The sequence below is a fragment of the Octopus bimaculoides genome, chromosome 2 (genome assembly GCF_046866305.1).
Source record: "Octopus bimaculoides isolate indiv1 chromosome 2, ASM4686630v1, whole genome shotgun sequence".
Lineage (NCBI taxonomy): Eukaryota > Metazoa > Mollusca > Cephalopoda > Octopoda > Octopodidae > Octopus > Octopus bimaculoides.
This window is the reverse complement of record NC_142929.1, coordinates 157,044,340-157,060,245: the sequence shown is the minus strand read 5'-3', so window position 1 is coordinate 157,060,245 and position 15,906 is coordinate 157,044,340. Positions and strand designations below refer to the sequence as shown.

Below are 15,906 nucleotides of genomic sequence, written 5' to 3'. Positions count from 1 at the left end.
GGAACCTGTGGAAGAGGTACACCCAGGAAGACCTGGGATGAGGTGGTGAAGCACGACCTTTGAACATTAGGCTTTACCGAGGCAATGACTAGTGACCGAGACCTTTGGAAATATGCTGTGCGTGAGAAGACCCAGCAAGACAAGTGAGACCATAACCCATGGACTTTACCAGGGGTGTAGCCAGCCCACTTATGTGTACCTTTCCTTCATTGGACGCTAAACTCTGCTTGCGAAGACCTGTTGAGGCAAGTGAAATCGAAATCAAACCAAATTCGATGACTAGCACCATGTCAACCTTCCTTCATTAGACACTAAACTCTGCTTGCGAAGACCTGTTGAGGCAAGTGAAATCGAAATCAAACCAAATTCGATGACTAGCACCCATGTCAACCTTCCTTCATTAGACACTAAACTCTGCTTGCGAAGACCTGTTGGTGCAAGAGAAATTGAAAGAAGGAAAGGTACGCATAAGTGGGCTGGCTACACCCCTGGTAAAGGCCATGGGTTATGGTCTCACTTGTCTTGCCGGGTCTTCTCATGCACAGCATATTTCCAAAGGTTTCGGTCATATATAATATATCCCTAGTTTCCACACACACACACACACACATATATATATCTGTATGTATGTACATGTACAATATATAAAAAAAAATATTGATATACAATATATACATAAAAATATATATAATGAGCAAACTATAAAAAATATACTATATATAAAATTTATGAGAAAAAAGGGGATATACAGTAAATACATAATTACACACATATTGGATGGCCGTTGACTCACAAGAGTTCCTCTGCCCTTTGACAGGTTTTGTTTTTCATCCTGCAGGGTGTCCTACAAACACCCTCCTCACTAAGCAAGCTTGGTGGAGTTGCCAGTTTAGTCTCCGACCGCCTGACCATGCAACAGGTTTTTTTCTTTCCTTATATCTATTTTATCCAGCTTATGGCTGTATCTTGCGTGGGGACATAGAAATAATAGGACTGAATATCCGATTGCACGGTAAACCATTGTTAGGACATCCTTCTAGGAGAAGGCAACTCAGGTAACTGGGATAACTCTAACATAAAGCCTGCAGCTCTGGTTACCGATAATGTTGATTTCTTCTTTTCGGGTTATGGCTGCTGTTGCTTTGTGAGTGGGATTGACTCAGTGCACAGCCTTTCCTCACTTTAAAAAAAAATCTTCTTGCACAGGCACTGCACAATAACAACATTGACTGATTGATTGATTAATCATCATCATCATCATCATCATCATCGTTTAACGTCCGCTTTCCATGCTAGCATGGGTTGGACGATTTGACTGAGGACTGGTGAAACCGGATGGCAACACCAGGCTCCAGTCTAATTTGGCAGAATTTCTACAGCTGGATGCCCTTCCTAACGCCAACCACTCAGAGAGTGTAGTGGGTGCTTTTACGTGTCACCCGCACGAAAACGGCCACGCTCGAAATGGTGTCTTTTATGTGCCACCCGCACAAGCCAGTCCAGGGGCACTGGCAACGATCTCGCTCGAAAATCAATTAACTAATTGATGATTATTGATAGTGCTGTGAGTCACAACTGAATGGCTGGCTGTAGCCTTAAGCAAACAATCAATGATGTACCAAAACAGTATAAAAATAAATGGCAGTAAGGACTCTGGAACCACATCAGATGAAAGAGTCTGGCCTGACAGGGGCTCCAGAGCATCACAGTCTGAACCTGGCCGTCATCATGCTACTGTGATAGAACCAAATAAAATATTGAATATTGGCTGTTGGAATGTATGGACACTGCTTAACCGCGTGTCCTCAGAATGTCCTGAATGAAGGATTGCTCTTGTTGCGAAGGAGCTTCGACGCCATGATCTTGACATCGTTGCTTTATCTGAGATGAGATTAGCTGGAGATGGTCATCTTACAGAAACTTGTGGAAAATATGCATTCTTTTGGAAAGGGAAAGATGAAGAGTTTAGAGGAGAGGCTGGAGTGACATTTGCTGTTAAGACTACTATTGTGGAGGAATTCCCAGTCAGGATTAACAAGCATATTATGTCCATGAGAATTCCTTTGGTTAAAGGAAATTATGTGACCTTGGTGAGTGTGTATGCTCCAACTATGTGCTCTACTGATGACGAAAAAGTTTCTTTCTACCATGCTTTGAAGGGCATTATAAAAAATATCCCTCAAGCAGACAAAGTCGTCGTATTGGGTGACTTTAATGCTAGAGTGGGCAGGGATTTTAATACATAGACTGTAATTGGAAAGCATGGGGTGAGAAAGTGTTATAGTAATGGTATGCTTCTGCTGCAGATGTGCGAGGAGCTGCGTCTTTGTGTTACCAATACTATATTTCAACAAAAGAATAAGTTTAAGACCACGTTGATGTACCCTGCATCTAAAGAATGGCATATTCTGGATTACATCCTTGTGCATGACAGATGAGATGTGCAGTGTGTTTGTGTTCTTCGTGGGGCTCAGTGTTGGACTGAGAACTTTATGAGAGGAAATGAATGTTGCAGATATTGGGGAAGATTGGCTAGCCCTTAAAAAGTCAGTTTATGATATAGGCAGGAAAGTTCTGGGATTGATACAAAGAAAGCATCAAGATTGGTTTAAAGAAAATGATGAACATATAGATGATTTATTGGCTGATAAAAAATGTACTTTGTCATGCAATTTGTCAGCAAAGCCACAGGAGAGAGATGTGTTGCATAGGGAGCTCAAGGATATGAAATCACGTGTGAGGTGGAGGCTCTCTCAGACGAGGGATATGTAGTGGAGTAAGAAGGCTGGTGAGATACAGGCGGCGTTGGATTCCAATAACACAAAGCTGTTGTATGGTCTCTTGCGAGAAGTTTATGAACTGATTTCTTCTCTGATGACGCCACTTCGAAGCAGGGATGGTAAAGAGCTTCTTCATGATTCACATAAAATTTTGTGAAGGTGGCGAGAACACTTTGATGAACTTTTGAATCAGTAGTCTGTAGTTAGTGAGGATGTTCTCAGTCTCATCCCTGAATTACCTGTGAAGGCAGCTCTTGCAGAACCACCAATGCTAGAAGAAGTTGCGGTGGTTGTCTCAAGGACGAATAATGGGAGGTCTCCAGCTATAGATGGTATACATGTGGAGTTGTTGCAGCATGATAGTGAGAAACTTCTGCAGCAACTTCACTCCTTGTTTGGTAGGATATGGGCTAGTGAATCTGTACCTGTGAAGCAATATATCTTATCCTTGTACTTCACCAGCTGGTATTTCCACAGTTTTTTGGCCACATGAAATTGTAGCTTGGCTGACTTCAAATCTACTATTGTAGAAGCCCCAGTCATCTACCTCTAGTCTCCTTTATATATCCACAGCCTCTTCACTAGCACCATATGCCACATTCAGCTCCTGAAAATCCAGCACTGGCTGTACTTTATTCTTTGTTGGTTGAACAACTACCATCAGTGACAGCACTTCACTCTCCACCTCTTCCCCACAAAGGCATTAAAATACTTTCCTCAATTCACCTCTCCTCTTCCCTCTCAAATTTGTCTCTTACCCTCTCTTTTAAAGAACCTTCATAACAGCTCACTTTATTCTTCGGTGAAGTTGTAACTGATGAAAAAAATCCAATAGATGAAAGCAATATTATAATTTCATATACCCAAAACGAAAGGATTCTGTACTTTTGAGATACTGTACGTATATTTGGAAATTCCCCTTAAAAAGCACCAGTGCTGGTGTCACATAAAAGCCCCCGGTACACCCAGTAAACTGGTTGGCATTAGGAAGGGTATCCAGTCATAGAAACCATGCCAAAACAGACAATAGAGTCTGGTGCATCTGGCTCACCAGTTACTGTCAAACCGTTCAACCCATGCCAACTTGGAAGACAGACGTTAAATGATGATGATGATTTATGTTTACTCAGTTAATGTTAAAAATATAGTTTAATATAATTTAGTTTTCTATTTATTAGCTCCGATTTTTGACTACTAAATGTCATAAAGTATTTTCCTCTCCATCCCACTAATTTTGTCAATCCATCACCCTTACGACTTTGTAATATTAGATATTTTTCGAGATACACCAGTACAACAAATCACTTGTTATTTATTGAACAGACCTATGAATGAAGACATTTCAGCAACGTCCAAGCCGTCTTCTTGTTTATCCAAATCCACTTTGTACTCTCTTTATTTTTAAAGGACGATAGAATTATAATTTGAGTGAGATTTGGCTGCTACTTTTAGTAAGTTGCTGCACGGTGGTGGGCTGACATTCTTTAAAGCGTCAGATAAAATGCTCGCAGTTTTTAAGTACGATCCTTTTCGCTCTGATTTCAGACCCCGCAGACATCAACTTTGACTTTCATTCCTTCGATAAAAAAACGATAAAAAAACTAGTCAAGTAATCCTTAAAATGAAAAGGATTTATAACGCCTTGAGCTGACAGAATCGTTAGTATACTGAACAAAAAGCTTAGTGGCATTTCGTCTGTATTTACATTCTGATTTGGAATTTCGCTGAGGTCGACTTTGCTTTTCATCCTTTCAGGGTCGATAAAATAAGGTTCCAGTTGAACACTTGATGTAATCAACCTAATCCTTCTCCCGAAATTGCTGGTTTTGTGCTAACATTTCAAACTAATATGAATGGGATTTATAAGTCATGTTGGTAGTTATCTTTATAGATAGCAGACGATTTAAGTGAATTGTCTTCCTTACATTTCCTCTCTAGTTATTTGTTTATTCCAGTAGTTTGTTTACAACACGAATTACAGACATTTTGTTCTCATCTTCGCTATTTTCTACTCTCTGTGATGTACATTCATTTCGGAACCAAGAAAGAGGAAAATCTGTACCCTCAGTATTTTCCTACTCATTACATTTAATCTATAGTTTTCAGTCTCTTCATACCAGAGATATTTTTGTATTTTTTTTTCCTATTAACGGGAATATTTGTTAAATAGTACACTCAGGATGTCTCTTATCCAAAACTTTGTTCTTCTTACTAATTATCGTACATTATTTTCGTGTCAGTGTTAATAAAACCCAAATACTATATATTTATTCACTAAATAATCCCCACCACACACACACACAAAACAAAAACGTCCACAATGAAACAAACAGAAGTTCCATTTATTTCCTCTATGCAAAAGCTGCTGTTATATGAGACAAAAGCGGTAAGTTTCTACGAGTCTTTATTTGCAGTTAAATATTTTAACCATTAAAATCGTATAAAAAATCGGTAAATAGATATAATAGTCAAGAAAACAGACCAGTTGTTATAAAACTTTATAACTCTTCTATTGTAAATTAATTGATAAATGAAAGCCTATGTGTTCCGCTGACGATTTGACAGGTGTTTGTTATAATTTCATTCATAATTTCATTATATTAGGAATATATTAAACTTTAGTGCATGTCTTCTGTCCTCTACTCGGTTTTAATTCCCAATTTTTCAGATTTCCGTGGGAGGGTTTGTACTTAGTCGCATACCAAGTGTTCTGAAATGTACGGAAAGCAAGATGTTTTAGCGACATGTTGCATTTAGTAATTAGTTGTAAAATTGAGTAATTACTAATATCTAATATTTAAATAAATTTAAAAAAAAAGCAATTAATTACTCTATACTATATCTCTTAGAATATCGAGTTCTGGTGTTATATGCCACCTTAGGTTTTCAGAAAGTTTCATCATTCATTATCAGACAGTGCGTGATATTATAAGTCTTAGATGAAACAATATAAACACGATAAGTAGAATTTGGCAGTATATCCATTGTTATGCAAATGTAATACTTAGGAATTTACTAGGACAGTTTATTTTATCAAAATCTTATTGTTATATGTATCATTTTATTTTCACTATTTTTATTACGTTTGTTCAAATTGTCTTAGCGCTGATCAAGCAGAGCCTTGATCTAAGGTGTTCCAGTCATAACAATTTCACCCATTTGTTTCAGATGTATCCTACCTTGGAGTACATTATCTAATAATATATCCGCCCTCTTTTTCAAACGGTACGTTATGATTTGAGAGATTTGGCTGCTACTTCTAGTAAATCGAAAGTCCATGTAGAGGCTCCCATGTCGCCCATCATTGTTGTTTAACATCTGGTAATCACTGATACAACACACTTTCACTTAAAATCGTGCCTACCACGACGATCCCCTCTTATTTTCAGACTGCTATTTTAGGTCTATATTAGCCAGTGTGTGTGTGGTGAGTGGACTAACGAAAGATGGGCACAGTAGAGCGTGATTTAATGCGATTTAACTGCTGTTTCATTATGCCTATTTGTGAACTTTAAACTAGGAATAACCTTATGTTATAAACCATGAACAGCATATTCACTTGTTCATCTCATTGACATAATAGGACACTTCTTCCCGAATACTTGAAAGAGAAGAATCACTTCATTGTTGACGGAGTTATTAATAGTTTTAATGGGTTAATTGAAAGAGTGTCGGACAATGCCTTGCGACCTCGACATCCTAATTTCAAATCCTAGCTAAGTTATCTTTGCCTTTCATGGGGCGATAAAATAAAATATCAAGTTCTGGGTGCGTGGAGAAGTTAATGATATCGACTATACCTTCATCCACTTACTAAATGGATAGGTTGTGCATATGAAAGAAATCAGTATTTATTAAAGAATAATAGATTGGCAGAATCGGTTGTGCTGGACAAAATGTCTTGTGATATATGACAATCTTTCAGAGAAAATATGAAAAGTGAAAGCATTTGTTCGGCAAATTCCGTAAAAAATTCTTTCTTTTTCTTTCAGCTGAATCACATTTGTTTATGTATTTTTGTGTACGTGTATATATAAATATATGTATATTACAAGTACTTTCACTTCTCGTATACCTTCTCCGAAAGACTGTTGTATACATGAGTGTCTTAACGTTCTGAATTCAAATCCCATCGAAGCTGATTTTGCCTTTCATCCTTCTAAGTTTGATGAAATAAGTTCCGTTTGAGTACTGGGATCGATCAATCACTTTGCATCCATTCCCTAAATTTGAAGCCATGATCTCTACATTTGAAGATAATATTATCATCATCCTCATCCGTCGTTTAACGTTCGCTTTCCATGCTGGCATAGGTTGGACGGTTTGACTGAGGGCTGGCAAGCCAGAAGGCTGCACCAGGCTCCAATCTGATCTGGCAAAGTTTCTACAGCTGGATGCCCTTCCTAACGCCAACCACTCCGAGAGTGTAGTGGGTGCTTTTTATGTGCCACCGGCACGAGAACCAGTCAGGCGGTACTGGCATCGACCACGCTTGAATGGCGCTTTTTACGTGCCACCGGCATGGTCATCGGCCACGACAATGACTTCACTTGACTCAACAAGCGCAGTTTATTGCCCAATGATTGAAGGGTACCCTTAAATGGGCTGGTTATGCTGCACTGGCATAGGCCACGGTTATGGTTTCATTTGGCTTGCCAGGTCTTCTTGAGCACAGCATATCTTCAAAGGTCTTGGTCATTTGTCATCGCCTCCGTGAGGCCCAACATTCGAAGGTCATGCTTCACCACCTCATCCCGGGTCTTCCTGGGTCTACCTCTTCTACAAGTTCCCTCTAATGCTAGGGTATAACTGGCTTATGTACTCACGTTCTGAGTTTAGATCTTGCTGATGTTAACTTAAAATCAATAAAATAAACAACTAATCAATTATTGTGCCGATGTTAGAAATCAATATTAAATTTGTCTCTGTAAGGTTTATTATTATTGTTTAGTCACAGGTCTAACCTAATTGAGAAAACCTACAGCAGAAGTTCCATCTGTTACATCTTGTTTAGTCTAACAAGCTGTGTCTAAGAATATATTTTCCAATGTGCCTTTTTTTTTTTAAAGCTGATAGAGTGTGATCTGAGGGAGATGTGGCTGCTATTTTGAGCAGACTGAAAGATTAGAGGTTCCTTGACCATTGCATCTTTTATTTTCATGATACTGTATTTTGGATTACATTATCCATTGTATCTGATTCTTTTTTTTTAAGAGAGTAATTTGAGGGAGATTTAGCTGCTATTTTGAGCAGGTTGAGCAATCATGGTGGATATTCAGTATTTCAGCTGAAGGTGCATGTAATAAAATTTGTAGAACTGTTTGTTGCTAATATTTAGCTCCTGGTTTGTGCTGATTCAACAAACCATTAAAGCATTCCAACTATAACTACACTGTACTTATGTTGGGCATTACATATTTCAAACTACATTATCTACTGTGTCCCTTCCTTTTCAAGATGGCAGGGTTTGGATATGAGTGACATTTGTCTGCTATTTCTTGCAGGTGCAACTCCCATGTAGAAGTTCCCTTATTGGTTTGTCTTTACTGGTTGTTGACATACTGATTTCTTTAGAATTGAAAATCTTTAGTTATTTTTATAACTTAGGTGTTTCAGTCATGACTATCCCATCTTTTTGTTATGTCCAAGTAATCCATGGCACCTTTATCCAACATTTCTTTTTTAAGATGATTTGAGGGAGATTTGGCTGTTACTTTTAGCAGTTTGAACGACCACATAGAGGTTCCTTCATTGGTTAGAGAATCTTTTGTAATTAAACAATGTATAATCTTCCATGAATAGGAAATCTACAGTTAGTGTGTTTAAATCTGTAGTTCACTATTATTTGCCTTTTTTCTCTTTGAATATAGGCCATCTCTATTTTTGGTAATGTATCTTGTAATATTCTCTCATTTTCAGCGTATATATGTCGTTGGTTCAAATAATGATGAGACTAAGTTTCGCATTCTCAAGATACATAGAAATGAGCCACGTGACCTAATTATGGAAGATGACATGGTAAGGTCATAAATTGCATCCATTTTTTTTTCAAATTTTCTACAGTCATTCATTATTCATGTATGGTTAAAAAAATTTCAATCAACTTAGTCACTTTTTTATCTTTCATAAACATACTTAATGTATCAATAGCTTTATCAAATAAAATATATTCCTATGAAATAAAGCAAGGGAGATCAATGTAAAATTAGAGTTATAAATTGAATGGTGGTATACTATGGGGAGTGAGTTTGATCTTTGGAAAGTAAGCTTTTCTTTGCTTCCTCTGATAAAGCAGATATGCTACTTTTCCTGTGATAGAATACCAGCTTATTGTAGAAAATATATCCAGAAGATTTAGTTCTTAATTTCTGATTTGAATCTGAACTCATGAATGTATCCAAATACACTGTGCACAGTGGATATGATCTTAAGATTCCTGATCTTGTAGCTTTGTGCCATATCTACTGAGTCATTTGCAAAAGATTTTAGTCTATAAGAAGTATCATTCCTAGAAATTTCTGACATGTATTCTACATTGATGTCAACTAAAGTAAGTGGAATTGTCTTGTACAGAAACGTTCTATGGATGCAAGCATTGCTGTGTTTAAGAATTTTGCTGTGCAACTATGTAAGTTTTGTGTTTTATCCTACTGTGTAGTTTCTTACACAAGTGTATTCCACTGTAACTTCTGGTCAACCAAAGTCTTGTGAAACAAATTTGATAGACAAAACAGTAAGGAAGCCCTGTGGAGAGATATTTTTAGATGGTAGAATTAATCCGTCACCCAGTTTAAAATCCATCTGGCTGTTGGCTGCTATTTATTGAGCACACTCTGTTGTGAGCATTCAAGTCAGATCCCCAGTTTGAAGATTGCTTTCTCCCACCTGTTTCAGAGACTATGAAAAGGGCTTCTGTGATTGCAGGGAGGAAGTTATATGTTTGCTTTTTATATGACTGCTATCATTTAGAATTACTTGAGGTGCATGGCCGAGTGTTTAGGGTGTTGCACTCAGGATTGTGAAATCAATTCCTGGAACAGGTGATGTATTGAGTTCTTGAGCAAAACACTTCTTCTCACATTACTCTCTGATCACTTCAACACCTGACGTGTGGTACATTGTGCACCTGTTTGAGCAACACTGATTTGATGGAGATAGTGAGCTAATGTACAACACAAACACTTGATCACTGTAAACGAATCATTTGTCAGGTTTAGCATGAAATTGCAGAGCTGTCTTTCTTAGACTATGTGAGCCTACCATAATTTCATTTACAATTTAAATAAAAAGATTGTATTCAAAATAATGGTAGTGATAGTGCTAGTAGTAGGATTATATTGACCATAATATGTCTTTTTTTTTCCTGCAGAAAGTGTACACAGCAGATGAAGTGCGTAATACACTTGCAATGATCGAATCGGGTAATAGACCCCTATCAAGTATTCTAAAAGGTGGTTCTGGGTTGTTTAAATCTGAATCAGCTTTTGGTATTGCTGGTAAGTTATAGTACTTTTCAGGCTATCTTCTGATTCTCTTTCTTTTTGGTTCCTTTTTGATTGCAACATGTTGTTTACTTTCCAGCCACATATTCCTCACAATAATCAACTTGCAGCTGCTCAAACTGAATGACAACTGCATCAATCTTACTTGTCTTGCAAAAAGTCAAGGGCACAGATCCTTTGTCTTCGCTGAAACTGTGAAGAAACTGCCAAAAAAAAAAACTTGTATACAATGCACTCTGTTTATGTGCAACAAGTTTTCACTCATGACTAAATTGCTGACTAAATTTTTATGCTTTGAGTTAAGTTTCTATTGACGTCAACTTTAACAGTCATCTTTCCATTGTTGATAAAATTAGTACTAATCAAAACTGGTATTGATTTTATCTGCTATATTCCACCCCATATATATTTATGAACTTGTGCTTTTGTTAAAAGATATTATTTATAAACTAAACTTCATCTTCTCTGAATAAAATACCTATTAATCTGTAGTGCTTTATGCTTACTGATGTGTAATATTCTCTATTTTCTGCAGGGTTTGTACGTTTTTTAGAAGGTTATTATATGATCTTAATTACAAAACGGCGCCGTGTTGCATTAATTGGTCCACACACAATTTATAAAGTTGAGGATACATGTATGATATACATACCTAATGTGGGAACTCATCATATCCATTCGGATGAAAGTCGGTATGGCATTGGTCTTTTTTCTCCAATTCTTTTATTATTATAGATTTGTTATTGTATGCCTGCTGTTATATGACTTGTTATCTAGCTGTTGATATGATATCATTTTCATTATTTAGCTTCTGTTATTGCCTGTGATTATGACTTCATTTATATGACTGCTATTATTATCTTTTCTATATGGTTGCTATTATTTGACTTATATACATCTATTATATTACTTCTATTATATAAATGTTATTTTATGATATTATACAAGTGCTTCTATTATACAAGTGCTACTATTATACAAGTGCTATTATATGACTCCTATTATAAAACTTCTCTGTAAATGCTATTCTACAACTTATGATCATTGCTGTATGACTTTTATTATCACTATATTGACCAAATTATTGGATGTTATATACTGCTGGTCACAATGTACTACCATGCATTGTAGCTTTCGCATGATCCCACACTGCTGGCTTTGCAGGCAGGCTGGCAGGCCAACGTTCTCCCTGAACAGAATGCCAGTCCATTGCAGGGTTAACCCATTTATAGCCAAGTGGACAAGAGTAATGTGAAATGAAATGTTTTGCTCAAGAACACAATACACTACTGGAAAACCACAGTCTTCTGATCATGAGTGCTATACCGTAATCACTAGGCTGTGTTCCTTCACAACTCCTATTATGGCATTTAAAAAACAGTTTCTTTTAACAAGACCCAACATTAGTTCTATTCTGTTTTAATAGTTACACTGCAACCAAGTTCTGTATAAGGTTATTGCTAGCATTGCTCTAAAATTATTTTAGACAAAGACTTGTAATACTCTCATATGTAGAATTGATTGTTATGCTCTATGTGGTGTTATGTGATTTTCCTTGTTCAGTGATTACTGAATCTAAGCTACAAGATAATTTATTCTGAGTATCAGCTGATGTATATGTGAACTGAGAGTTAGGTGAATATATATTTAATGTTTAGAATGTTGTGCAGCTAATGTATTTGCAGGCAAGTGGTTAAGGAAATATTATTTGGTGATGAACAATACTAATTCTTTTCATTAGTGGATACAGAAAACAGCTCAGATGTGTTTGATTTTCGCTTATGCATTTCAGCAGGAGTTGAATCTCGCTGTAACTTGCCAAACTATTTATACAATTCTGACTGCATCAAAATTGAATAACACTCATCTAGATTCAGTGTAACATGGAAAATACTTATACAGAATTAAGAAAGGAACTAAGAATATTAGGCCTTCCTGAGGAGTGGACTTAGGATTGGGCTACTTTGCACTAAAATGATGTTGAGATTATGATGGTTTAGCATTTTAAATTTGATTAATTGCTGTGATTAGCTCAATGTTTTAATTCTCTTTTATTGTAGATATGTGAAAATGTTTCAGAATGTAGATCTTTCTAGTAATTTCTACTTCAGGTAAGGTTATTTTCATTCTAAAACCATTTCATAGTTAATGATACATTGATAATTTACCTGTAGGAATTAATCACAATTCTAATTGAATCTAAAGATGAAACTATTAATCTTGTCTTTAGATACAAAAATATTTACATCTACAATACATTGCAATTGGTTTGATTTTCAAGCTTTGTCAGGTGTCTTATTCTTGAATATGTACCAGGTTACATTCAAATTGTATGAGTTGTGTCTTGAGTTTGCGGACTCATCAGACTGGTTACTTGTTTCCCATGGCTTCCTATGAATGGGAAGCTGATCCATTGCAGGGGGACTCATTTACAGGTGAGTGGACTGGAGCAATGTAAAATGAAGTGTTTTACTGAAGAACACAACACACAACCTGGTCAGGGAATCAGAATCATGCTCTTATGATCACGAGCACAACACCTTAACCACTTAGCCATGTGCCTTCACAAATTCAGAGTAGAAACTATACATAATATTGGCTTTGTCCACCAAACCACTGACATATATGCTCTTATTAACAACACTTTCAGACATTTAAACAGTTGTATTTGTTACCATCATCAATATTCAATGTCCATTTTCCATGCTCTCAGGGGTTGGATAGCTTGACGGGAACTAGCAAGGCCAGGGCTCACATCAGGTTCCATAGTTTGTTTTGGCTTGGTTTTTACAGCTGGATGCCCTTCCTAACATTAACCACTTTACAGAGTTTACTGTGTGCTTTTTATGTAGCATTATCACCAATACTTTTTACGTGGCACATAATATTGCTGTTACATTGTGATAATGATAAATATCACAGCCAACCCATTGTTGACATGGATAATAAAAAGTTGTCGATAATCATGATGATTCTGAATTTTCTCTATTTACTACAATTAACTGTTAATTATATTAATTTCATTTGAATTACAGTTACAGTTATGATTTAACTCACTCTCTACAATACAACATGGCTCAAACAAACTCACCATCAGGTTCTAAAGATTCGTCTCACAATTCTGATTCTTACTCATATCTTTTTGTGGACAGGAGTAAGTTTCACACTACAGCTACTCCTTACACTTTACCAGAAGGTAAGTTTTTTTTTATCAATTTATCAACCTGGTTGACAGAGTTGGTGTGCGAAGACAGTGTATGTGAATTGATAGAAAATTTACTGTTGAATTGAATAGTTCACAATGTGCATAACAAGATTACATAATTAACCCTACAGAGTTGATCAATTCACATACACTATCTTCACACTTCAACTCTGTCCATTATATATATATATATATATATATATATATATATATATATATATATATATATATATATATATATATATATATATATATATATATATATCTATGTATATATATATACATCATCATCATCTTCGTCGTTTAACGTCCGCTTTCCATGCTAGCATGGGTTGGTGAAACCAGATGGCTACACCAGGCTCCAATCTGATTTGGCAGAGTTTCTACAGCTGGATGCCCTTCCTAATGCCAACCACTCAGAGAGTGTAGAAGGTGCTTTTACGTGCCACCGGCACGAAAGCCAGTCAGACGGTACTGGCAACGGCCACACTCAAATATATATATATATATATATATATATATATATATATAGATACTTGTGTGTGTGACGAGCTTCTATCAGTTTCTATCTACCACATACCCTCACAAAGCTTTGGTTGGCCCAGGGTTGTTGTAGAAGAGACTAACCCATGATGGAAGGCAGTGGGACTGAATCTTGAATCATGTGGTTGGGAAGCAAAATTTTAACTACACAACCATACCTGATTATGCTTTCAAAAATATTATTTTCACCCTCATTATGTTTATCTTTACCAATCTCGTTATTTGCCATAATTATATTAACAAATTTAACTAATGTGCTTAAATTAATGCAAACATGCTTAATGTAATAAATCAAAAATATTAGTTAAAGTCAGCAAGAAATTGTTTCATACTAAGAAAGGCAAAGGAGACATCTCCAAAATTTAAATTATGCAAAAATTGAATGGAGGAACATAGTGGTGAATGAGTCTGATCTTTGCTAAATGATTTTTAAGCTTCTTAGACCTCCTCAGCATAGCATGGCTGTTATCACTACTTGATAGACCTTAAGTAACTGAAAGATAGGGTTTGAGTGAATGAATATTGATAGGTGTAATAACTTTAAAAAAAGTGTTTCTGATTCATTCTTCTAACTAATCTAGAGCATATATTTTATTTGGAATATTATAAATTTTACTTTTTTCTCTCCTTTCTTTCTTTCAGACTGTATTTTAGGAGTGAAAAATGTTGCTTCAAGTAAATTTGTTTGGAATGCAGCTCTTCAACAGCCATGTAAAGATATGGTGCATTCAGACTGGGTTATCAACATTATACATGGCTTTATTGGACAAGTCAATATCCTTTTGTTTTATCATTGTGTGAAAATTTCACTGCCTTCATTTATTTTTTTTAAGATTGAACTGTGATTTAAGGGAAATTTTACTGATATTTCTTGTAAGTTAAGTGACCACTCTCCTTTTTGTTTCATCTCATATCAGCCTTGATGTAACAGACCTATGAGGAAAGGTCCCAATTGGGACTATCATCTCATCTTTTATTTTGACATATTGAATTAATTGATTGTGTCCAAGACAACATTATCCAATGAGTTTTAGTTTTTGTAAAACAACTGGGTGTGAATTTGAGGGATATTAATCTACTATTACTCGTAGGTGACGTAACTACTTAGAAGGTCCTCTTTAGCTTATTTAGTATGTAGTTGTAAGAATAGTGGCAATAAAGGGTCACTGAATTTACAACATTGTCATTCTGTTCTCCTTAACTTCTCTTAGATATTTGTGTATTTGGTAAACCTATTTATTTAACCCTAATTGGTCGCCGGTCAAATCAGTTTGCTGGAACTCGTTTCTTAAAGAGAGGAGCCAACAACAGAGTAAGATTTTCTTTATTCTCTTTTATTCTCTTTTATTCTCTTTATTCTCTTTTACATAAGTGCCCTGAGAGAAAAGTTGGATTTAAGAAGTATCAGATGTGGTGTGCAAGAGAGATAACTGCGCTGGTATGGTCATGTGTTGCGAATGAATGAGGACAACTGTGTGAAAAAGTGTCTAACATCTCTAGCAGTTGAGGGAACCTGTGGAAGAGGTAGACCCAGGAAGACCTGGGATGAGGTGGTGAAGCACAACCTTCGAACATTGGGCCTTACTGAGGCAATGACTAGTGACTGAGACCTTTGGAGATATGCTGTGCTTGAGAAGACCCAACAAGCCAAGTGAGACCATAACCCATGGCCTATGCTCGTGGGTGTAACCAGCCCACTTATGAGTACCCCTCATTCATTGGACAATAAACTTTGCTTGCAAAGACTTGTTGAGGCAAGTGAAACCAAGATCAAAATCGCTGATGTGGCTGATGACAGTCCCGCCTGATTAGCACTCGTGCCGGTGGAACGTTAAAAGCACCATCTGAGTGTGATCATTGCCAAGGTCGCTGATTG

General features: G+C 36.4%; 1 protein-coding gene across 1 annotated transcript in view; it reads left to right on the top strand.

Moving 5' to 3' along the window:
- Positions 1-4,710: 4,710 nt before the first annotated feature.
- Positions 4,711-15,906, top strand: part of LOC106877055 (polyphosphoinositide phosphatase) — a 38,813-nt gene continuing 27,617 nt past the window's right edge. The window contains exons 1-8 of the mRNA XM_052965678.2: positions 4,711-5,166; positions 8,700-8,798; positions 10,150-10,276; positions 10,818-10,974; positions 12,343-12,393; positions 13,318-13,478; positions 14,673-14,808; positions 15,246-15,342. Coding sequence (XP_052821638.1) covers positions 5,101-5,166; positions 8,700-8,798; positions 10,150-10,276; positions 10,818-10,974; positions 12,343-12,393; positions 13,318-13,478; positions 14,673-14,808; positions 15,246-15,342 — 894 coding nt within the window. The 5' untranslated portion in view covers positions 4,711-5,100. The remainder of the gene's footprint in view (positions 5,167-8,699; positions 8,799-10,149; positions 10,277-10,817; positions 10,975-12,342; positions 12,394-13,317; positions 13,479-14,672; positions 14,809-15,245; positions 15,343-15,906) is intronic.